At 44.0% G+C, this 23476-nt stretch overlaps 1 protein-coding gene across 1 annotated transcript in view; it reads left to right on the top strand.

Moving 5' to 3' along the window:
- Positions 1-23476, top strand: part of ARID1A (AT-rich interaction domain 1A) — a 178942-nt gene that overhangs the window by 97439 nt on the left and 58027 nt on the right. The window contains exons 3-8 of the mRNA XM_069756749.1: positions 17012-17416; positions 17504-17617; positions 22106-22346; positions 22637-22726; positions 22870-23037; positions 23183-23465. Of these exons, the coding sequence (XP_069612850.1) occupies positions 17012-17416; positions 17504-17617; positions 22106-22346; positions 22637-22726; positions 22870-23037; positions 23183-23465 (1301 nt within the window). The remainder of the gene's footprint in view (positions 1-17011; positions 17417-17503; positions 17618-22105; positions 22347-22636; positions 22727-22869; positions 23038-23182; positions 23466-23476) is intronic.

Here is a 23476-nt window from a genome sequence, read left to right as displayed (position 1 = left end):
CACATTCAAGAAGTTTATTAACCCTTCAGGTGCTTCACAGCAGCAGAAGCAACATGGAAGGAAAAAATGAACATTTAACTTTTTAGTCACAAAAATGATTTTTCAGCAACAATTTTTTTATTTTCCCAATGGTAAAAGGAGAAACTGAACCACGTACGTTGTTGTCCAATTTGTTCTGAGTACGCTGATACCTCATATGTGGGGGTAAACCACTGTTTGGGCGCACGGCGGGGCTTGGAAGGGAAGGAGCGCCATTTGACTTTTTGAATGAAAAATTGGCTGCACTCTTTAGCGGACACCATGTCACATTTGGAGAGCCCCCGTGTGCCTAAAAATTGGAGCTCCCCCACAAGTGACCCCATTTTGGAAACTAGACGCCCCAAGGAACTTATCTAGATGCATAGTGAGCCCTTTAAACCCCCAGGTGCTAAACAAATTGATCCGTAAAAATGAAAAAGTACTTTTTTTTCACACAAAAATTCTTTTAGCCTCAATTTTTTCATTTTCACATGGACAACAGGATAAAATGGATCCTAAAATTTGTTTGGCAATTTCTCCTGAGTACACCGATACTTCACATGTGGGGGTAAACCACTGTTTGGGCACATGGTAAGGCTCGGAAGGGAAGGAGCGCCATTTGACTTTTTGAATGAAAAATTATCTCCATCGATAGCGGACACCATGTCGCGTTTGGAGAGACCCTGTGTGCTTAAACATTGGAGCTCCCCCACAAGTGACCCCATTTTGGAAACTGGACCCCCCAAGGAACTTATCTAGATGCCTAGTGAGCACTTTAAACCCTCAGGTGCTTCACAAATTGATCCGTAAAAATGAAAAAGTACTTTTTTTTCACAAAAAATTTATTTTCGCCTCAATTTTTTCATTTTCACATGGGCAATAGGATAAAATGGATCCTAAAATTTGTTGAGCAATTTCTCCCGAGTACGCCGATACCTCATATGTGGGGGTAAACCACTGTTTGGGCACACGGCAGGGCTCGGAAGGGAAGGCGCGCCTTTTAACTTTTTGAATGGAAAATTAGCTCCAATTGTTAGCGGACACCATGTCGCATTTGGAGAGCCCCTGTGTGCCTATGCAATGGAGCTCCCCCACAAGTGACCCCATTTTGGAAACTAGACCCCCCAAGGAACTTGTCTAGATGCATACTGAGCACTTTAAACCCCCAGGTGCTTCACAGAAGTTTATAATGCAGAGCCATGAAAATAAAAAATAATTTTTCTTTTCTCAAAAATGATTTTTTAGCCTGGAATTTCCTATTTTGCCAATGGTAATAGGAGAAATTGGACCACAAATGTTGTTGTCCAGTTTGTCCTGAGTATGCAGATACCCCATATGTGGGGGTAAACCACTGTTTGGGCGCACGGCAGGGCTCAGAAGGGAAGGCACGCCATTTGGCTTTTTAAATGGAAAATTATCTCCAATCATTAGCGGACACCATGTCGCGTTTGGAGAGCCCCTGTGTGCCTAAACATTGGAGATCCCCCACAAATTACCCCATTTTGGAAACTAGACCTCCAAAGGAACTAATCTAGATGTGTAGTGAGCACTTTGAACCCTCAAGTGCTTCACAGAAGTTTATAACGCAGAGCCATGAAAATTTCTCAAAAATGAATTTTAGCCCGCAATTTTTTATTTTCCCAAGGGTAACAGGAGAAATTTGACCCCAAAAGTTGTTGTCCAGTTTCTCCTGAGTACGCTGATACCCCATATGTGGGGGTAAACCACTGTTTAGGCACATGCTGGGGCTCGGAAGTGAAGTAGTGACGTTTTGAAATGCAGACTTTGATGGAATGCTCTGCGGGCGTCACGTTGCGTTTGCAGAGCCCCTGATGTGGCTAAACAGTAGAAACCCCCCACAAGTGACCCCATTTTGGAAACTAGACCCCGAAAGGAACTTATCTAGATGTGAGGTGAGCACTTTGAACCCCCAAGTGCTTCACAGAAGTTCATAACACAGAGCAGTGAAAATAATAAATACGTTTTCTTTCCTCAAAAATAATTTTTTAGCCCAGAATTTTTTATTTTCCCAAGGGTTACAGGAGAAATTGGACCACAAAAGTTGTTGTCCAGTTTCTCCTGAGTACGCTGATACCCCATGTGTGGGGGTAAACCACTGTTTGGGCACACGTGGGGGCTCAGAAGGGAAGTAGTGACTTTTGAAATGCAGACTTTGATGGAATGGTCTGCGGGCGTCACATTGCGTTTGCAGAGCCCCTGGTGTGCCTAAACAGTAGAAACCCCCCACAAGTGACCCCATTTTGGAAACTAGACCCCCAAAGGAACTTATCTAGATGTGTGGTGAGCACTTTCAACCCCCAAGTGCTTTACAGAAGTTTATAACGCAGAGCCGTGAAAATAATAAATACGTTTTCTTTCCTCAAAAATAATTTTTTAGCCCAGAATTTTTTATTTTCCCAAGGGTTACAGGAGAAATTGGACCACAAAAGTTGTTGTCCAGTTTCTCCTGAGTACGCTGATGCCCCATGTGTGGGGGTAAACCACTGTTTGGGCACACGTGGGGGCTCAGAAGGGAAGTAGTGACTTTTGAAATGCAGACTTTGATGGAATGGTCTGCGGGCGTCACGTTGCGTTTGCAGAGCCCCTGGTGTGCCTAAACAGTAGAAACCCCCCACAAGTGACCCCATTTTGGAAACTAGACCCCCCAAGGAACTTATCTAGATATGTGGTGAGCACTTTGAACCCCCAAGTGCTTCACAGACGTTTACAACGCAGAGCCGTGAAAATAAAAAATCATTTTTCTTTCCTCAAAAATGATGTTTTAGCAAGCAATTTTTTATTTTCTCAAGGGTAACAGGAGAAATTGGACCCCAGTAATTGTTGCGCAGTTTGTCCTGAGTATGCTGGTACCCCATATGTGGGGGTAAACCACTGTTTGGGCACACGTCGGGGTTCGGAAGTGAGGGAGCACCATTTGAATTTTTGAATACAAGATTGGCTGGAATCAATGGTGGCGCCATGTTGCGTTTGGAGACCCCCTGATGTGCCTAAACAGTGGAAACCCCTCAATTCTACCTCCAACACACCCCTAACCCTTATCCCAACTGTAGCCGTAACCCTAATCACAACCCTAACCCCAACACACCCCTAACCACAACCCTAACCCCAACACACCCCTAACCCTAACCACAACCCTAATTCCAACCCAACTCTAAGGCTATGTGCCAACGTTGCGGATTCGTATGAGATTTTTCAGCATCATTTTTGAAAAATCCGCGGGTAAAAGGCACTGCGTTTTACCTGTGGATTTACCGTGGATTTCCAGTGTTTTTTGTGCGGATTTCACCTGTGGATTCCTATTGAGGAACAGGTGTAAAACGCTGCGGAATCCGCACAAAGAATTGGCATGCTGCGGAAAATACAACGCAGCGTTCCCGCGCGGTATTTTCTGCACCATGGGCACAGCGGATTTGGTTTTCCATATGTTTACATGGTACTGTAAACCCGATGGAACACTGCTGCGGATCTGCAGCGGCCAATCCGCACCGTGTGCACATAGCCTAATTCTAAAGGTATGTGCACACGCTGCGGAAAACGCTGCGGATCCGCAGCAGTTTCCCATGAGTTTACAGTTCAATGTGAACCTATGGGAACCAAAAATCGCTGTACACATGCTGCGGAAAAACTGCACGGAAACGCAGCGTTTTACATTCCGCAGCATGTCACTTCTTTCTGCGGATTCCGCAGCGGTTTTAGAACTGCTCCAATAGAAAATCGCAGTTGTAAAACCGCAGTGAAATGCGCAGAAAAACCGCGGTAAATCCACGATAAATCGGCAGCGGTTTAGCACTGAGGATTTATCAAATCCGCTGCGGAAAAATCCGCATAGGACCAGAATACGTGTGCACATACCGAAACCCTAACCCTAGCCCTAACCCTAGCCCTAACCCTAACCCTAACCCTACCCCTACCCCTAACCCTACCCCTACCCCTAACCCTAACCCTAACCCTACCCCTAACCCTAACCCTAGTTCTTACCCCAACCTTAGTGAAAAAAAAAAATTCTTTATTTTTTTTATTGTCCCTATCTATGGGGGTGACAAAGGGGGGGGTCATTTACTATTTTTTTTATTTTGATCACTGAGATAGGATATATCTCAGTGATCAAAATTCACTCTGGAACGAATCTGCCGGCCGGCAGATTCGGCGGGCGCACTGCACATGCGCCCGCCATTTTGGAAGATGGCGGCGCCCAGGAAAGAAGACGGACGGACCTCGGGTGGCCAGGTAAGTATAAGGGGGGGGGGAGATCAGGGCACGGGGGGGGGGGGGGGGGGGGGGGGGGCGTCGGAGCACGGGGGGGGTGGATCGGATCATGGGGGGGGGGGTGGATCGGAACACGGGAGGGAGGATTGGAGCACGGGGAAGGATTGGAGCACGGGGTGAGGGATCGCTGTGCGGGGGGGTGGTGGATCGGAGCACGGGGGGGGGGGGTCGCTGTGTGCGGGGGGGGGATCGGAGTGCGGGGGGGTTTGATTGCAGCACAGGGGGTGTGATTGGTGCACGGGGAAGCGGACAGGAGGACGGGGGAGCGGAGCACAGGACGGAGGGGAGCGGACCACAGATCGGGGGGCTGGGGGGGCGATCGGTGGGGTGGGTGCACATAAGTGTTTCCAGCCATGGCCGATGATATTGCAGCATCGGCCATGGCTGGATTGTAATATTTCACCAGTTTTTTAGGTGAAATATTACAAATCGCTCTGATTGGCAGTTTCACTTTCAACAGCCAATCAGAGCGATCGTAGCCACGAGGGGGTGAAGCCACCCCCCCTGGGCTAAACTACCACTCCCCCTGTCCCTGCAGATCGGGTGAAATGGGAGTTAACCCTTTCACCCGGCCTGCAGGGAAGCGATCTTTCCATGACGCATATGCTGCGTCATGGGTCGGAATGGCACCGACTTTCATGACGCAGCGTATGCGTCAAAGGTCGGGAAGGGGTTAAAGGTTGTTAATAAAGAAAACTCTTTTTTACGGATTCGGTGAAGCTGGACATTCCTCTTTTTTTTTTAAACAACTTTTGGGGTCCAATTTCTCCTGTTACCCTTGGAAAAATACAAAACACGGGGCTAAAAAACAATTTTTGTGGAAATTTTTTTTTTTTATTTTCACGGCTCTGCATTATAAACTGTAGTGAAACACTTGGGGGTTCAAAGTTTTCCCAACACATCTAGATAAGTTCCTTAGGGGGTCTACTTTCCAAAATGGTGTCACTTGTAGGGGGGTTTCAATGTTTAGGCACATCAGGGGCTCTCCAAAAGCAACATGGCGTCCCATCTCAATTCCAGTCAATTTGCATTGAAAAGTCAAATGGCGCTCCTTCCCTTCCGAGCTCTGCCATGCCCCCAAACAGTGGTTTACCCTCACATATGGGGTATCGGCGTACTCAGAACAAATTGTACAACAACTTTTGGGGTCCACTTTCTCCTGTTACCCTTGGTAAAATAAAACAAATTGGAGCTGAAGTAAATTTTTTGTGAAAAAAAAAAAACATTTAAAACATTCCAAAAATTCCTGTAAAACACCTGAAGGGTTAATAAACTTCTTGAATGTGGTTTTGAGCACATTGAGGGGTGCAGTTTTTAGAATGGTGTCACACTTGGTTATTTTCTATCATATAGACCCCTCAAAATGACTTCAAATGTGATGTACCTAAAAAATATTGGTGTTGTAAAAATGAGAAATTGTTGGTCAACTTTTAACCCTTATAACTCCCTAACAAAAAAAAATTTTGGTTCCAAAATTGTGCTGATGTAAGGTAGACATGTGGGAAATGTTACTTATTAAGTATTTTGTGTGACATATCTTTGTGATTTAACCCCTTAGTGACAGAGCCAATTTGGTACTTAATGACCGAGCCAATTTTTGCAATTCTGACCACTGTCACTTTATGAGGTTATAACTCTGGAACGCTTCAACGGATCCCGCTGATTCTGAGATTGTTTTTTCGTGACATATTGTACTTCATGTTAGTGGTAACATTTCTTCGATATTACTTGCGATTATTTATGAAAAAAACGGAAATATGGCGAAAATTTTTAAAATTTTGCAATTTTCAAACTTTGTATTTTTATGCCCTTAAATTAGAGAGATATGTCACGAAAAATAGCTAATAAATAACATTTCCCACATGTCTACTTTACATCAGCACAATTTTGGAAACAAAATTTTTTTTTGTTAGGGAGTTATAAGGGTTAAAAGTTGACCAGCAATTTCTCATTTTTACAACACCATTTTTTTTAGGGACCACATCACATTTGAAGTCATTTTGAGGGGTCTATATGATAGAAAATAATGAAGTGTGACACCATTCTAAAAACTACACCCCTCAAGGTTCTCAAAACCACATTCAAGAAGTTTATTAACCCTTTACGTGCTTCACAGGAACTGAAACAATGTGGAAGGAAAAAATGAACATTTAACTTTTTTTTGCAAACATCTTAATTCAGAACCATTTTTTTTATTTTCACAAGTGTAAAAACAGAAATGTAACCATAAATTTTGTTATGCAATTTCTCCTGAATACTCCAATACCCCATATGTGGGGGTAAACCACTGTTAGGGCACACCGCAGAACTTAGAAGTGAAGGAGCGCCGTTTTACTTTTTCAATGTTGAATTGGCTGGAATTGAGATTGGATGCCATGTCGCGTTTGGAGAGCCCCTGATGTGCCTAAACAGTGGAAACCCCCCACAAGTGACACCATTTTGGAAACTAGACCCCTTAAGGAACTTATCTAGATGTGTGGCGAGCACTTTGAACCCCCAAGTGCTTCACAGAAGTTTATAATGCAGAGCCGTGAAAATAAAAAATATTTTTTTTTTCCACAAAAAAGATATTGTAGCCCCCAAGTTTTTATTTTTACAAGGGTAACGAGAAATTGGACCCCAAAAGTTGTTGTCCAATTTGTCTTGAGTATGCTGGTACCCCATATGTGGGGGTAAACCACTGTTTGGGCGCACGGCAGAGCTCGGAAGGAAGGAGCGCCGTTTTGGAATGCAGACTTTGATAGAATGGTCTGCGGGTATTATGTTGCATTTGCAGAGCCCCTGATGTACCTAACCAGTAGAAACCCTCCACAAGTGACCCCATTTTGGAAACTAGACCCCCAAGGAACTTATCTAGATGTGTGGTGAGAACTTTGAATGCCCAAGTGCTTCACAGAAGTTTAGAATGCAGAGTCGTGAAAATAAAAAATATTTTTTTTTTCACAAAAAAGATTTTGTAGCCCCCAAGTTTTTATTTTCACAAGGGTAACAGGAGAAATTGGACTGCAATAGTTGTTGTCCAATTTATCCCGAGTACGCTGATGTGCCATATGTGGGGGTAAACCACTGTTTGGGCGCACGGCAGAGCTCGGAAGGGAAGGAGCGCCTTTTTGGAATGCAGACTTTGATAGAATGGTCTGTGGGCATTATGTTGCGATTGCAGAGCCCCTGATATACCTAAACTGTAGTAACCCCCCACAAGTGACCCCATTTTGGAAACTAGACCCCCCAAGGAACTTATCTAGATGTGTGGTGAGAACTTTGAATGCCCAAGTGCTTCACAGAAGTTTAGAATGCAGAGTCGTGAAAATAAAAAATATTTTTTTTTTTCACAAAAAAGATTTTGTAGCCCCCAAGTTTTTATTTTCACAAGGGTAACAAGAGAAATTGGACCCCAGAAGTTGTTGTCCAATTTATCCCGAGTACGCTGATGCCCCATATGTGGGGGTAACCCACTGTTTGGGCGCACGGCAGAGCTCAGAAGGGAGGGAGCACCATTTGACTTTTTGAGCGCAAAATTGGCTGTCGTGTTTGGAGACCCCCTGATGTACCTAAACAGTGGAAACCCCCCAATTCTAGCTCCAACCCCTAACCCTAATCCCAACCTGATCCATAATCCTAATCACTAACCCTAACCATAATCACAACCCTTACCCCAAAACAACCCTAATGTCAACCCTAACCATAACCCTAATCAAAACCCTAAATCCAACACACCCCTAATCCTAATCTCAACCCTAACCTCAAACCTAACCCTAATCCCAATACACCCCTAATCACAACCCTAACCTTAACCCTAATCCCAAACCTAACCCTAATCCCAAGCGTAACCCTAATGCCAACCCTAACCCTAATCCAAACCCTAAACCTAATCCCAGCTCTAACCCTAACTTTAGCCCCAACCCTAGCCCTAACTTTAGCCCCAACCCTAACCCTAGCCCTAAGGCTACTTTCACACTTGCGTTGTTTGGCATTCCGTCGCAATCCGTCGTTTTGGACAAGAAACGGATCCTGCAAATGTGCCCGCAAGATGCGTTTTTTGCCCATAGTATTGCCGACGGATCGTGACGGATGGCCACACGTCGCGTCCGTCGTGCACTGGATCAGTTGTGTTTTGGCGGAGCGTCGGCACAAAAAAAGTTCAATGAAACGTTTTTTTTTTGTACGTCGCATCCGCCATTTCTGACAGCGCATGCGTGGCCGTAACTCCGCCCCCTCCTCCCCAGGACATAGATTGGGCAGCGGATGCGTTGAAAAACTACAGCTGCTGCCCACGTTGTGCACAATTTTCACAACGTGCGTCGGTATGTCGGGCCGACGCATTGCGACGGCCCCCGTACCGACGTAAGTGTGAAAGAAGCCTAACCCTAAATTTAGCCCCAACCCTAACCCTAAATTTAGCCCCAACCCTAACCCTAAATTTAGCCCTAACCGTAGCCCTAACCCTACCCCTAACCCTAGCCCTACCCCTAACCTAACCCTACCCCTAACCCTACCCCTAACCTAACCCTACCCCTAACCCTAACCTAACCCTAGCCGTAACCCTACCCCTAACCCTAACCTAACCCTACCCCTAACCTAACCCTAGCCGTAACCCTACCCCTAACCTAACCCTAGCCCTAACCCTACCCTAACCCTACCCCTAACCCTACCCCTACCCCTAACCCTACCCCTAACCCTACCCCTAACCTAACCCTAGCCCTAACCCTAACCCTACCCCTACCCTACCCCTACCCCTAACCCTACCCCTAACCCTAACCCTACCCCTAACCCTACCCCTAACCCTAACCCTAATTTTAGCCCTAACCGCTGTTCTCCTGCCGGCCGGCAGATGGAGACAGATGGCGGGCGCACTGGGCATGCGTCCGCCATGTTCTTCTGCCGGCGGCCAGGAGGAGCAGCAAGAGGATCCAGGGACCTAGGTGAGTATGCTAGGGTCCCCGAATCCCCCTATTTCTCTGTCCTCTGATGTGCGATCACATCAGAGGACAGAGAATTACTTTACTTTTTTTTTTTTTTGCGGTCGCCGGTAAACAGTTAATTACCGGCGATCGCAAAACAGGGGTCGCTAAAACCGACCCCCGATCATGCTCTTTGGGGTCTCTGCTATCCCAGGCAGCCGAGACCCCAAAGATTCTCCCGGTGCCGGCCGGCGGGCGCACTGCGCATGCGCCCGCCATTTTGAAGATGGCGGCGCCCACCGGGAGACACGAGGAGCATCGGGGGAGCTAGGTGAGTATTGGGGGGCCACCTGGGACCCCTTTTCTCTGTCCTCCGATGTGCGATCACATCGGAGGACAGAGAAATTAAAAAGAGATCGCTTTTTTTTTTTTTTTTTTTTTGCGATCGCCGGTAAACGGTTAATTACCGGCGATCGCAAATGCGGGGAGGGTTAAAAACCCCCCGAATCATGTTCTCTGGGGTCTCGGCTACCCTCGGCAGCCGAGACCCCGGAGAAAATCGGCCTGTGGGGGGCGCTATACACTTTTTCCACAGCGCCGTTAATTAACGGCGCTGTGGTTTAAGTACCCTTAGCGGCCGCCGTTAAAAGGCATATCGGCGGTCGCTAAGGGGTTAAGGGCATAAAAATTCAAAGTTGGAAAATTGCAAAATTTTCGCCAAAATTTGTTTTTTTTCACAAATAAACGCACGTTATATCTAAGAAATTTTACCACCATCATGAAGTACAATATGTCACGAGAAAACAATGTCAGAATCACCGGGATCCGTTGAAGCGTTCCAGAGTTATAACCTCATAAAGGGACAGTTGTCAGAATTGTAAAAATTGGCCCGGTTATTAACGTGCAAACCACCCTTGGGGCTTAAGGGGTTAATAACCTTTAATAATTCTTTCTGCACCCGCTCTAGGTCAGCCATGTCCTTACACCCTGGAGTGTGCCTGTGCTAGCGATAGTCTGTGTTTTACATGTGGCTGCACTAGCGATGCTCTCTGTTCTACGTGTGGCTGTACTAGTGATACTCTGCGTTCTATGTGTGGCTGTAATAGCGATACTGTGTTCTACGTGTGGCTGTACTAGCGATACTGTGTTCTACGTGTGGCTGTACTAGCGATACTGTGTTCTACGTGTGGCTGTACTAGCGATACTCGGTGTTCTACGTGTGGCTGTACTATCGATACTCTGTGTTCTACGTGTGGCTGTACTAGCGATACTCGGTGTTCTACGTGTGGCTGTACTATCGATACTCTGTGTTCTACGTGTGGCTGTACTATCGATACTGTGTTCTACGTGTGGCTGTACTAGCGCTGCTCTGTGTTCTACGTATGGCTGTACTAGCGATACTCTGTGTTCTACGTGTGGCTGTACTAGCGCTCTGTGTTCTACGTGTGGCTGTAATAGTGATACTGTGTTCTACGTATGGCTGTACTAGCGCTGCTCTGTGTTCTACGTGTGGCTGTAATAGTGATACTGTGTTCTACGTGTGGCTGTACTAGCGATACTGTGTTCCACGTTTGGCTGTACTAGCGATACTGTGTTTTATGTGTGGCTGTAATAGTGATACTCGGTGTTCTACATGTGGCTGTACTAGTGATACTCTGTGTTCTACGTGTGGCTGTAATAGCGATACTGTGTTCTACGTGTGGCTGTACTAGCGATACTGTGTTCCACGTTTGGCTGTACTAGCGATACTGTGTTATGTGTGGCTGTAATAGTGATACTCGGTGTTCTACATGTGGCTGTACTAGTGATACTCTGTGTTCTACGTGTGGCTGTACTAGCGATACTCTGTGTTCTACGTGTGGCTGTACTAGCGATACTCTGTTCTACGTGTGGCTGTACTATCGATACTCGGTGTTCTACGTGTGGCTGTACTATCGATACTGTGTTCTACGTGTGCTTGTATTAGCGATACTCGGTGTTCTACGTGTGGCTGGACTAAGATCATGATTGTGCAGTCCTGATGTTTGCCATGGCAATTCATGACCAAATAGTGGCCTTAGTCTGCCGGCTATAGCGGCCTGTTGAGAAGTTAGTGACATTTCGTTGGTAAAAATACACTTTCATTTCTGTCATGTCACTTTGTGTTAATTCCTGGAAAGCACCTGAAGGGTAAATAAACTACCTGACTGCAGTTTTCAGTATGTCAAGGGGTGCTGCTTTTAAAATGGTATCACTTTGGCGGGTTTCCCAATATACAGGTCCTTCTCAAAAAATTAGCATATAGTGTTAAATTTCATTATTTACCATAATGTAATGATTACAATTAAACTTTCATATATTACTAGATGGCAGCCCGATTCTAAAGAATCGGGAGTCTAGAATCCATATATACTTTATTTATTCAAATGTAAAAATAATACAATTAATAAATAATAGTAAGAAAGAACAAAAAATGGCTGCACTCACCAGCTCTTGACAATTCTTGTTATTTAAGGTACAGTTACACAGGATCCATGAACATGCGTATGAGGGGAGGGATGAAAGACATCAGACGACAACTTTGCGTGTTGTGGCAAATGCCACAACAACGGTTCTTTGCTTAAGAACAATGTCAGGTAGTAGGAAAATAGCCAGTTAATAATAGGCAATAGTTCTTTGCAGGAATGCAGATATTAATAAATAGGCAGTTTATATTGCAGAGAAATTGCTGGGCAATAATGGACAATGTCCTTATGTGGCAAATAATAGAGCAATATACCCAATGTGGCAAAGAAGAGGTTAATAAACGGCAGTCTCTCAGTATAACAGTCAGTGAATAATAGGCAGTATATGGAGAAAACACCAAACAAAAGTTCAAAATTGGTGTGAAAATGTCACTGAACCACTTCACAACTAAATATATATAGTTTTGGTAAATGGTATTATCATTTTTTTGACGAAATTCGGCAGGAGCTTGAAGAGCAACGTCACTGGGCCCGCCTCCACGCAGTAGAAACTTGCTGTGAGGTAAAAATTCAAAAATCACACCAAAATGGCGGGCGGAGTGTGTCACAGTACGGCACGTTTCTGATTGGTCGCTCGCAGCAGGCGGCAACCAATCAGACACTGGACACTGTTGACGTCACTTATCTCCGGACATTAGCTCCGGACATTATCTCCGGACATTAGCTCCGGACAGGAAGTTGGCACAAATTGCAGGAAGTAGTATTCTAGGCAATTATATATTAGATAGATTCATTATCCACCAACTGAAATTTGTCAGGTCTTTTATTGTTTTAATACTGATGATTTTGGCATACAACTCCTGATAACCCAAAAAACCTGTCTCAATAAATTAGCATATCAAGAAAAGGTTCTCTAAACGACCTATTACCCTAATCTTCTGAATCAACTAATTAACTCTAAACACATGCAAAAGATACCTGAGGCTTTTATAAACTCCCTGCCTGGTTCATTACTCAAAACCCCCATCATGGGTAAGGGTACCGTCACACTATAACATTTCGATCGCTACGACGGTACGATTCGTGACGTTCCAGCGATATCGTTACGATATCGCTGTGTCTGACACGCAGCAGCGATCAGGGATCCTGCTGAGAATCGTACGTCGTAGCAGATCGTTTAGAACTTTCTTTCATCGCTGGATCTCCCGCTGTCATCGCTAGATCGGTGTGTGTGACACCGATCTAGCGATCTAGCGATGCGATCTAGCGATGCGTTCGCTTGTAACCAGGGTAAACATCGGGTAACTAAGCGCAGGACCGCGCTTAGTTACCCGATGTTTACCCTGGTTACAAGCGTTAAACTAAAAAAAAACAAACAGCACATACTTACATTCTGGTGTCCGTCAGGTCCCTTGCAGTCTGCTTCCAGCACTGTGACTGCCGGCCGTAAAGTGAAAGCAGAGCACAGCGGCTGTGCTTTCACTTTCACTTTACGGCCGGCAGTCAGTGAGTACGGGAAGCAGAGACTGCAAGGGACCTGACGGACACCAGAATGTAAGTATGTGCTGTTTATTTTTTTTTTTAGTTTAACGCTTGTAACCAGGGTAAACATCGGGTAACTAAGCGCGGTCCTGCGCTTAGTTACCCGATGTTTACCCTGGTTACCCAGGGACCTCGGCATCTTGGTCGCTGGAGAGCGGTCTGTGTGACAGCTCCCCAGCGACCACACTACGATTTACCTACGATCACGGCCAGGTCATATCGCTGGTCGTGATCGTAGGTAAATCGTATAGTGTGACGGTACCCTAAGACTAGCGACCTGACAGATGTCAAGAAGGCCATCATTGACACCCTCAAGCAAGAGGGTAAGACCCAGAAAGAAATTTCTCAACAAATAGGCTGTTCCCAGAGTGCTGTATCAAGGCACCTCAATGGTAAGTCTGTTGGAAGGAAAAAATGTGGCAGAAAACGCTGTACAACGAGAAGAGGAGACCGGACCCTGAGGAAGATTGTGGAGAAGGACCGATTCCAGACCTTGGGGAACCTGAGGAAGCAGTGGACTGAGTCTGGTGTGGAAACATCCAGAGCCACCGTGCACAGGCGTGTGCAGGAAATGGGCTACAGGTGCCGCATTCCCCAGGTAAAGCCACTTTTGAACCATAAACAGCGGCAGAGGCGCCTGACCTGGGCTACAGAGAAGCAGCACTGGACTGTTGCTAAGTGGTCCCAAGTACTTTTTTCTGATGAAAGCAAATTTTGCATGTCATTCGGAAATCAAGGTGCCAGAGTCTGGAGGAAGACTGGGGAGAAGGAAATGCCAAAATGCCTGAAGTCCAGTGTCAAGTACCCACAGTCAGTGATGGTGTGGGGTGCCATGTCAGCTGCTGGTGTTGGTCCACTGTGTTTCATCAAGGGCAGGGTCAATGCAGCTAGCTATCAGGAGATTTTGGAGCACTTCATGCTTCCATCGGCTGAAATGCTTTATGGAGATGAAGATTTCATTTTTCAGCACGACCTGGCACCTGCTCACAGTGCCAAAACCACTGGTAAATGGTTTACTGACCATGGTATTACTGTGCTCAATTGGCCTGCCAACTCTCCTGACCTGAACCCCATAGAGAATCTGTGGGATATTGTGAAGAGAAAGTTGAGACGCAAGACCCAACACTCTGGATGAGCTTAAGGCCGCTATTGAAGCATCCTGGGCCTCCATAACATCTCAGCAGTGTCACAGGCTGATTGCCTCCATGCCACGCCGCATTGAAGCAGTCATTTCTGCCAAAGGATTCCCGACCAAGTATTGAGTGCATAACTGAACATTATTATTTGTTGGCTTTTTTGTTTGTTATTAAAAAACACTTTTATTTGATTGGATGGGTGGAATATGCTAATTTATTGAGACAGGTTTTTTGGGTTATCAGGAGTTGTATGCCAAAATCATCAGTATTAAAACAATAAAAGACCTGACAAATTTCAGTTGGTGGATAATGAATCTATAATATATGAAAGTTTAATTGTAATCATTACATTATGGTAAATAATGAAATTTAACACTATATGCTAATTTTTTGAGAAGGACCTGTATAAGACCCCTAAAGTCACTTCAAACCTGTCTAGGTTCCTAAAAAAAACAAATTTTGAAAATTTCCTTGAAAAAATGAAAAATTGCTGCATTTTTAAATCTCCTAAAATAATAACAAAATGAAAGAACACTTTACAAATGGTGCTGATTTAACCCCTTAAGGACCAGGGGTATTTCCGTTTTTGCATCTCCATTTTTTGCTCCCCTTCTTCCCACGGCCATAACTCCCCCCCCCCCCCCCCCCCCCATATCAATATGGCCATGTGAGGACTTGTTTTTTTGCGGGACGAGTTGTACTTTTGAATTGTACCATATAATGTGCTTGAAATTGGGGAAAAAAATTCCACATGCAATGAAATTGCAAAAAGTGCAATTCCACAATTGTCTGGTTTTTTTTTCTTACCATGTTCACTAAATGCTAAAACTGGCTGCCATTAAGAATCTCTAGTTCATTACAAGTTCAGACACCAAACAGGTCTAGGTTATTTTTTCAAGTGGTGAAGAAAAATTCCAAAGTTTGAATTAAAAAAAAAAAAAAAAAAAAAAAAATTGTTGCCATTTTCCGTGACCTGTAGCGTCTCTATTTTTCGGGGTATGGGGCCGTGTGAGGGCTTAATTTTTGCATGCCGATCTGATGGGTTTATCGATACCATTTTGGTGTGTATACTAACTTTTGATCGCCTGTTATTGCATTTTAGTGCAATGTTGCAGCGACCAACAAAACGTAATTTTGGTGTTTTAATATATTTTTCTTGCTATGCCATTTACCGATTGGATTAATTATTTTTATATATTGATTGTGCGATTCTGAACGCGGCGATAGCAAATGTGTATATATATCGGAGTCTAGAATCCATATATACTTTATTCAAATGTAAGAATAATACAATTAATAAATAATAGTAAGAAAGAACAAAAATAATAGGCAGTATATGGAGAAAACACCAAACAAAAGTTCAAAATTGGTGTGAAAATGTCACTGAACCACTTCACAACTAAATATATATAGTTTTGGTAAATGGTATTATCATTTTTTTGACGAAATTCGGCAGGAGCTTGAAGAGCAACGTCACTGGGCCCGCCTCCACGCAGTAGAAACTTGCTGTGAGGTAAAAATTCAAAAATCACACCAAAATGGCGGGCGGAGTGTGTCACAGTACGGCACGTTTCTGATTGGTCGCTCGCAGCAGGCGGCAACCAATCAGACACTGGACACTGTTGACGTCACTTATCTCCGGACATTAGCTCCGGACATTAGCTCCGGACAAAGCCACGGAAGTTGGCACAAATTGCAGGAAGTAGTATTCTAGGCAATTATATATTAGATTAGACATATTTTTTTTTACTTGCTTCAATAGTCTCCATGGGAGACTAAAAGCTGTGATCATCCGATCGCTTGCTGACGCCGGATTGTCAAGCCGACCCATCTGCAGCCCGTGATCATGTGACACAGGCGCCGATGGGAGGAGGTAATGACACGCAGGATGCGTGCATGTTAAATGCCGCTGTCAGAGTTTGACAACGGCATTTAACATGTAAACAGCCACGTGTAGATTGCGATTCCACCCTCGGCTGTTAAGGGGCACATGTCGGCTGATCAGATCAGCTGTCATGTGCTGGAAAAGGTGCTGGCTTATTGCCGAAGCCTGCACCAAACGGGGAGGCGTCCAATGATGGATTCTGCCCGTCATTGGACATTAAGTGGTTAAAGCAGGCATGAGGGAAATGTTAATTGTTAATCTTTTTCTATGGTATGACTATCTGGATTGATTTTTCTCAAATCTGATATTTTTTGTAAATAAACAAAAAACAAAAAAAACATTGACCTAAATTTACCATTATCATAAATTATAATGTGCCATGAAAAAAGTCAAAAAATCACTGGGATTTGAAGCGTTTTCATTATTACCACATAAAAAGACATTGGTCAGATTTAAAAAAAAAAAAAAATTGGCCCGGCCACTAAGGGGTTAAAGGGGTACGATCCTATCCCAACATGTAGATGTAATAATATTCACCATATATGGGACTGATGGAGATAGTGGAGAACGTTAGGCAGTTAATGGAGTGGCAGCTTTCTTTTGATTGCCACTTGAATCAATCGGGGATATAAGGCCCTCTTTCTCATGATCAATGGGTGCAATTTTGGGACCACCCCTGTAAGTTTTGCTACATCCCATTGTAGCACTGGAGGTGGTATAATCAATAAGGAGTCTTTTGAAAGTTATAATGTCTTTATCACTTTTTTATATAAATATATTCCCTATTTCTATCTACAGATGACTTCATATGCGCAGCAAGGCCCTGGACCCTATTCTCAACAGAGCCAGTCACCATACTATAACCAGCAGAGTCTCCACCCTCCGCAGCAGCAAACACCACCCCAAACCCAGTATTCTCAGCAGCAGCAGTCAGCTCCTCAGTCTTACACGCAGCAGCAGACTTCCTCCTCTCAGCCACCCTCCAGCCAGCCTGTGCAGCCCACCTTCCCCCAACAGCAATCACCATCTCCATCACCCTATACACAACAGCAGCAGGGCCCCCAAGCAAGTTCACAAAGCCAGTCACCCTACACCCAGCAAACTCCACAGTATCCCACCTCACAGCAACAAGGCTCATCCTATTCCACCTCTGGGGCACAGCAGGGAAGTGCTTATTCCCAGCAACGCTTCCCTCCACCACAGGTATGACTGAACGCTTGTCTGTTTGGGACCATGTTAGGGTTTCTTTTTATACTTGTACCTTATTGTGGATCTGAATTTATTTTGCAGGAGCTCTCTCAGGATTCCTTTACTTCCCAGGCCTCTTCTACCCCTTCTCTGGGTTCCAGCAAAGGACAGGAGGATCTCGGCTTGGGGATGCAGCCGCGGCCCTCTAGCCTTCCAGTGAGTCCAATTCTTCAGATTACGAAGTAGTATTTTGTTAAATACGTCCATCCATTATTTTGGACACTTGCAGCTGGAGTTTTTTAAACATAGAGAACCAGACAAGCACATTGTAGGTAACCTGAGCTGTAGATTTATAACTTAATTTCTGTTCAGGGTATCGTGTAACAATGTTTGGTATTTTATTGCTTTTGTAGAATATAAATAATTGTTATACTTAATGGTACATTACTCTATTCTATATTTGATTTGTATGATATTTTGTTAATCTTTTTCACCTTCAATAAAGCAAGATTTGTTTAGAAAAAAAGATAAAGCCAGATGTTCACACTTAAAGAACTTGTCAAAGATTTCGATTTTAGCCATAAACTATTATTTAAAAAAAAAAAAAATAAAAAAAAAAGCAAAACAGGCAGGTAGTTACTCGTCTGTTCCAGCTCCTGCTGAGTTTCAGCTGTTCCAGGTCAACGGAACAGTTTTTTTTTTTTTCCTAGCTGCTCTGTCGACATGGCATTACTTTACATCAGAAGTCATACTCCATCGGCAGGACAGAATGGAAGAGAAGCTTCTGTTCTCAACGTGACCTTAGCGGAAGCTGCTGAATCACTGGCAAGAGCGGTCTGTCCTGGCAGAGAGCGACACAGCAACTACCTGCCTGTTAGTTCTTAGGCCTGTAGTAAAACAAAAAAGTTCAATTTAAAGGGGTTATCCAGGACTATCAGGTCAGATAACGCTATTAAACTGCAGATATGAGGTTAATTTGCAGGTGAAGGTGCCTGGCTGCAGTACTAAAAGGGCGTTACTCAGGTGAACATGAACTTTAATTTCTCGTGGTACTGCCAGTTTTCAGGTGTGCCCAGAGCAATTGGTTACTCACCACACTGAGTGGTGACAGTAAGCTTGCCCTGGCACTGACTGACTGCCAGCTTTGCAGTGCATCAGTGCAGTGTCGGCTGTGCCACTCTGTGTTCTGATCGGTGACTGTAAATGCTCCATGCATGCCTGATTGAAAGCCAATGGCTCTTAGGAGTAATATGATTAATTTTCTCCTAGGTGCTGCTCTTTAAGTACAACCGTTACACTGATGCCTCTACCTTGTGCCAGTCATTACACTGATTACCCATCCACTCAAGAATCCAGTACAAACTTATTACCCTCACCCACAAAGCACTCCATGGCTCAGCACCACCCTACATCTCCTCCCTGGTCTCAGTCTACCACCCTACCCATGCCCTCCGCTCTGCTAATGACCTCAGGTTAGCATCCTCAATAATCAGAACCTCCCACTCCCGTCTCCAAGACTTTTCATGTGCTGCGGCAATTCTTTGGAATGCACTACCTAGGTTAATACGATTAATCCCCAATCCCCACAGTTTTAAGCGTGCCCTAAAAACGCACTTGTTCAGACTGGCCTACCACCTGAACGCATTAACCTAACGATCCCTGTGTGGCCCATTCAAAATTTTTACCATAATCCGGTTCCTCACATAATGTTCTCATACACTTTATGCAGTTAATAGCCCTCTGTGTCTGTACTGCTACATACTTAGGCAGTTAACTGGTTCATGCAGCATTACATGAATACCCAATTCTTACACTATGGATGGTCCGAACAACGAAAGCATTTGTTACATCCACCTCTCGTGTCTCCCCTTTTCCTATAGATTGTAAGCTTGCGAGCAGGGCCCTCATTCCTCCTGGTATCTGTTTTGATCTGTGTTTGTTATGCTGTAATGTCTATTGTATGTACAAGTCCCCTCTAAAATGTAAATTGCTGCAGAATATGATGGCGCTATAGAAATAAAATTATTATTAATACTGCAGCCAGGCACCTTCATAATGCTATTCACCTGCAGATTAACACTTTATCTGCAGGCTAATATCGCTATCTGACATGACCGGTTCCATTTAGTATATGTAATTTGATTGTTTTTCCTTTTGTTATAAGCTGTGCCACTTTCATATCCACTGTTATCCACTCTTGCAATCACCATCTACTCTACATTCTCTCCCTCCCCTCTTGCCAGTTTTTCAAAAAATGTTTTCTCTAATATATAGTCTACTGAATGAGCATTCATTTGTTTTTGTTGAATGACAATTTGAGATGCTTTGTAGTCTAATTATTCTTGCTTATTTAGGGCCATCGTATTCTGCAGCACTTTTCAGACATTGTCCCCACTTCCCATTGGACTCTGTATCTAAATTCCACAGCAGTTTGTTTTTGGGTTTCCTCCCACAATCTAAACACACAGTGAGAACAAACTCTTTTCAGATGTTATGCTTTCTGCGATTTGAACCCTAGAATCCAATGATGCAGGGCTACAAATGTAACCATTGAGCCTTTTTTACTTTTAAGCTGTGTGCACACGCTGTGGATTTTTCACGTTTTTTTGCCGTTAAAATGCATAAACGCATACATATGCATCCCATCATTTAGAATGCATTCCGCAATTTTTGTGCACATGTTGTTTTTTTCCGTGAAAAAAAAAACGCATCGCGGTAAAAAACGCATCATGTTTATCACTTTTGCGGATTTTCTCTATATTATTGCATTGGGAAAGCTCGGGGAAAAAAACGTGAAAAAAAACGCATACGGATTTCTTACAGAAAATGTCCGGTTTTGCTCAGGAAACTTCTGCAAGAAATCCTGACGTGTGCATATAGCCTTATATTGGTTAATGCAGCTGATGTAAAAGGATAGATTGGTATGCGTTTTTAATCAACTTAGATTGTCCAGCGCTAAACATATGGCTGCTTTTTTCAAAAACGTTACCATACCTATGCACCGTGTGTGTGTTGCCACTTAAACAGAATTTGTCAGTAGTGTCATCCCTCGTAAGCTGTCTGTATGGGCACTCAGGTCATAGGAAGCTGAATACAATGATACATTGATATCTGCAATCTAATGTCTTATTCCTGAGAAATTCATGTTTCTCTTAAATCTATGAATGACCTTTTTCAGACTGTGGGGAGGCCATTCCCTGGAAGATAATTTTGCCTCCAGAGCTGATTGTCCATGAAAGCATGTTACCAGTGTTGTCCAGGAGTGCTGTCTGCTCTCCTGATCTCCCTGCAGATGTGTGTGGCTATAAGGCCACGTTCTCACATTCAGTATTTGGTCAGTATTACCTCTGTATTGGTAAGCCAAAACCAGAAGTGGACAAAAAAGAAGTGGTGATGTGTTATACTTTTCTAACAATCTAATGTGATTGTTAGAAGACAGTTCAGTAACTAAGCTCTGTTTGCAGATTCTCATGCAGATCGGTGTCCTCCCCATAGCCTGAACAGTTCATTTACATAGAAGAAAAACGCGGATTTCTCTGGAGTAAGACATTGGATCATAGATATCAATGTATCATTGTATTCAGCTTCCTATAACCTACATGCCCATACAGACTGCTTAGGAGGGTTGATCCTATTGATTAACTGCCTTTAACCCTAGTGACTTCAATGGAACTAAGCTGCACTATTTTTCGGAGGTGGAAGCAATGTTTTTCTAATCCTGGAAAGTCATTTGAAAGGTGAGGAACTCCCAAGGGGGTAATGTATCAGAGGCTTTGTACCAGTCATTTTGCCTTAAGGCTCAAATCTTGAGCCAGTACTTCTGCATTAAAATTTGTGCCCTTTCAAAATTGTCAAATTATGGTGCAATCCCACACCTGAACATAGCTGATATTCAGAGATGCCACAAATTCTAAAAGATATAGCTAGTCCTGCACAGGCATGGTCATTCCTGGAAGCGATGCTTGCGCAGATCGATAGTTTTGTCTCTCATACATAATCAGGACCCCACTGTGTGCATAAGCCACCTTTGGGAATGACCGTGCTTGCACAAGGTCTTGGGTTTGGGAAGGAGGTCACAGGGAAGAGTCATCTGTTGGTCACTGCCAGAATGCTTTCAGCAGAAAAAGAAAGAGGGAGATAGCCTGGAGAGCTGAGTGCAGGCCAAGCTCCCTGCCTTATGTGCAGAGGCATTCATCCACAGATTTCTAAAACCAGAGAAACTGGCTTATAAAGTAAAGATAGCTACAAGTAACATTTCAGTTGCCTTACATAGATGTTTATGGTCTAAAGACCTGCTGACCGTTTTCCTTTAAATGCTGATATATTGTCTGTCTGCTTTTACTAGCTCTTGTGTTGGGCTAGTGTGCAGTCTTACTGCTCTAACTGTAAAGAACCCTTTGTCTAAATATCCTTTTGTCACACGTAATGTAAGCTTTGGAAGATTAATGTGCTGGTAAGAGGTAGTAAGTCCAAAAACTCGCTTACCTTCAGTTTATGAATCTGATTTTCCACCTTTCTACTCTCTCCTTTATAGCCTATATTACGTACTTATTTTTATAAAATGCGGGCTCATAACTGTACCCTTTATTCAAGATACCTGATTTGAAGCGTAATATGTCAATGATAACCTTGTATTTAATGTACAGAATTAATAAATGACAAACAAGACCATGTTTTTTGTTAACTGTTAATCTGTCTTCACAGGACCTTTCTGGTTCAATTGACGACCTACCAATGGGTGCTGAGGGTGCTCTAAGTCCAGGTGTCAGCACTTCTGGGATCTCCAGCAGTCAGGGCGAACAGAGCAATCCAGCTCAGTCACCTTTCTCTCCTCATACATCACCCCACTTGCCGGGAATCAGGGGTCCCTCACCCTCCCCTGTTGGCTCTCCAGTCAGCGTGGCACCGTCTCGTTCTGGTCCACTGTCCCCGACATCTGTTCCAGGTGAGTGCCTTAGTGATCTTTGGTTTACCCATTGTATAACAGATTTGAGTATGCCTGTCTATCCCCACATGTACACAAATGCCTTAATTAGTTTTTTACTTGTCTTTCACTTTCTTTAGGCTTTATTTAGTAAGCCAAATGTGGCTGGTTTTTAGTGTTTGCATTAAGACTCTGTTTAGGTGTTATGACCATGTTGAGACCTTCTGAAACAACTTTGTTTGGAATTGGCTTTTCTGGTCAATGTGCTCAAAATAGGTCACCTAAATTTTATTTTATTCAATCTCTCCCAGGAACACAGATGCCACCACGTCCTCCTAGTGTACAGTCAGATGGTTTAATTCACCCTACGATGAACCAGGCTGGTCTTGGACAAGAGAGAGGTAAAAAGTACTTTTAGTCCAGTTCACGCTTCACATAAAGCTTTAGATTGTTAGAATATGAAAAAATGTCATTGGAGGCTTGTAAAATGAAGGTAAATAGAAATGACCCCTTCAGTAAGTAGTATCATGTCTGCTTCCCACAGGGTACATGCAGAGGAATACTCAAATCCCTCAGTATGGATCTCCACAGCCTGGCCAAGCACTTTCTCCCCGTCAGTCATCTGGGGGCCAGATGCATGCTGGAATGGGACCCTATCAGCAGAACTCTATGGGTAGTTATGGACCTCAGGGAGGACAATATGGTCCCCAAGGTGTGTTCTTTGATGACGATACAATAACCTTGCTAAGTGAATGTAATCTTTTCTGTATATTGTTTTTCTAAAGAGTAGAACATTCTGCTCAAGGCAAAGAGATTAAACGCAAGTTTTTTTCAAATTTTTTTTTTCTTCTTCACAGGGGGTTACCCCAGGCAGCCAAATTATAATACAATGGCAAATGCAGGCTATCCAGGGGCTGGCATGGCTCCTCTTGTTGCAGGTGGTCAGATGCATGGCCAAGGAGGCATGCCACAATATGGAGGGCGCATGGGCCATTCAGCAATGGGCAACCGACCATTTGGTCCAAATATGGGGAACATGCCACCACAAGTTGGAAGTGGGATGTGTCCTCCTCCTGGTATGAATCGTAAAGCACAAGAGGCAGCTGGAATGCATGGCACTGCCAACTCCATACAGAATAGGTGAGAACCGC

This window comes from Ranitomeya imitator, chromosome 3 (genome assembly GCF_032444005.1).
Source record: "Ranitomeya imitator isolate aRanImi1 chromosome 3, aRanImi1.pri, whole genome shotgun sequence".
Classification (NCBI taxonomy): Eukaryota; Metazoa; Chordata; class Amphibia; order Anura; family Dendrobatidae; genus Ranitomeya; species Ranitomeya imitator.
Note: the sequence above shows the minus strand (reverse complement) of the source record. Positions and strands in the feature narration are given on the sequence as shown.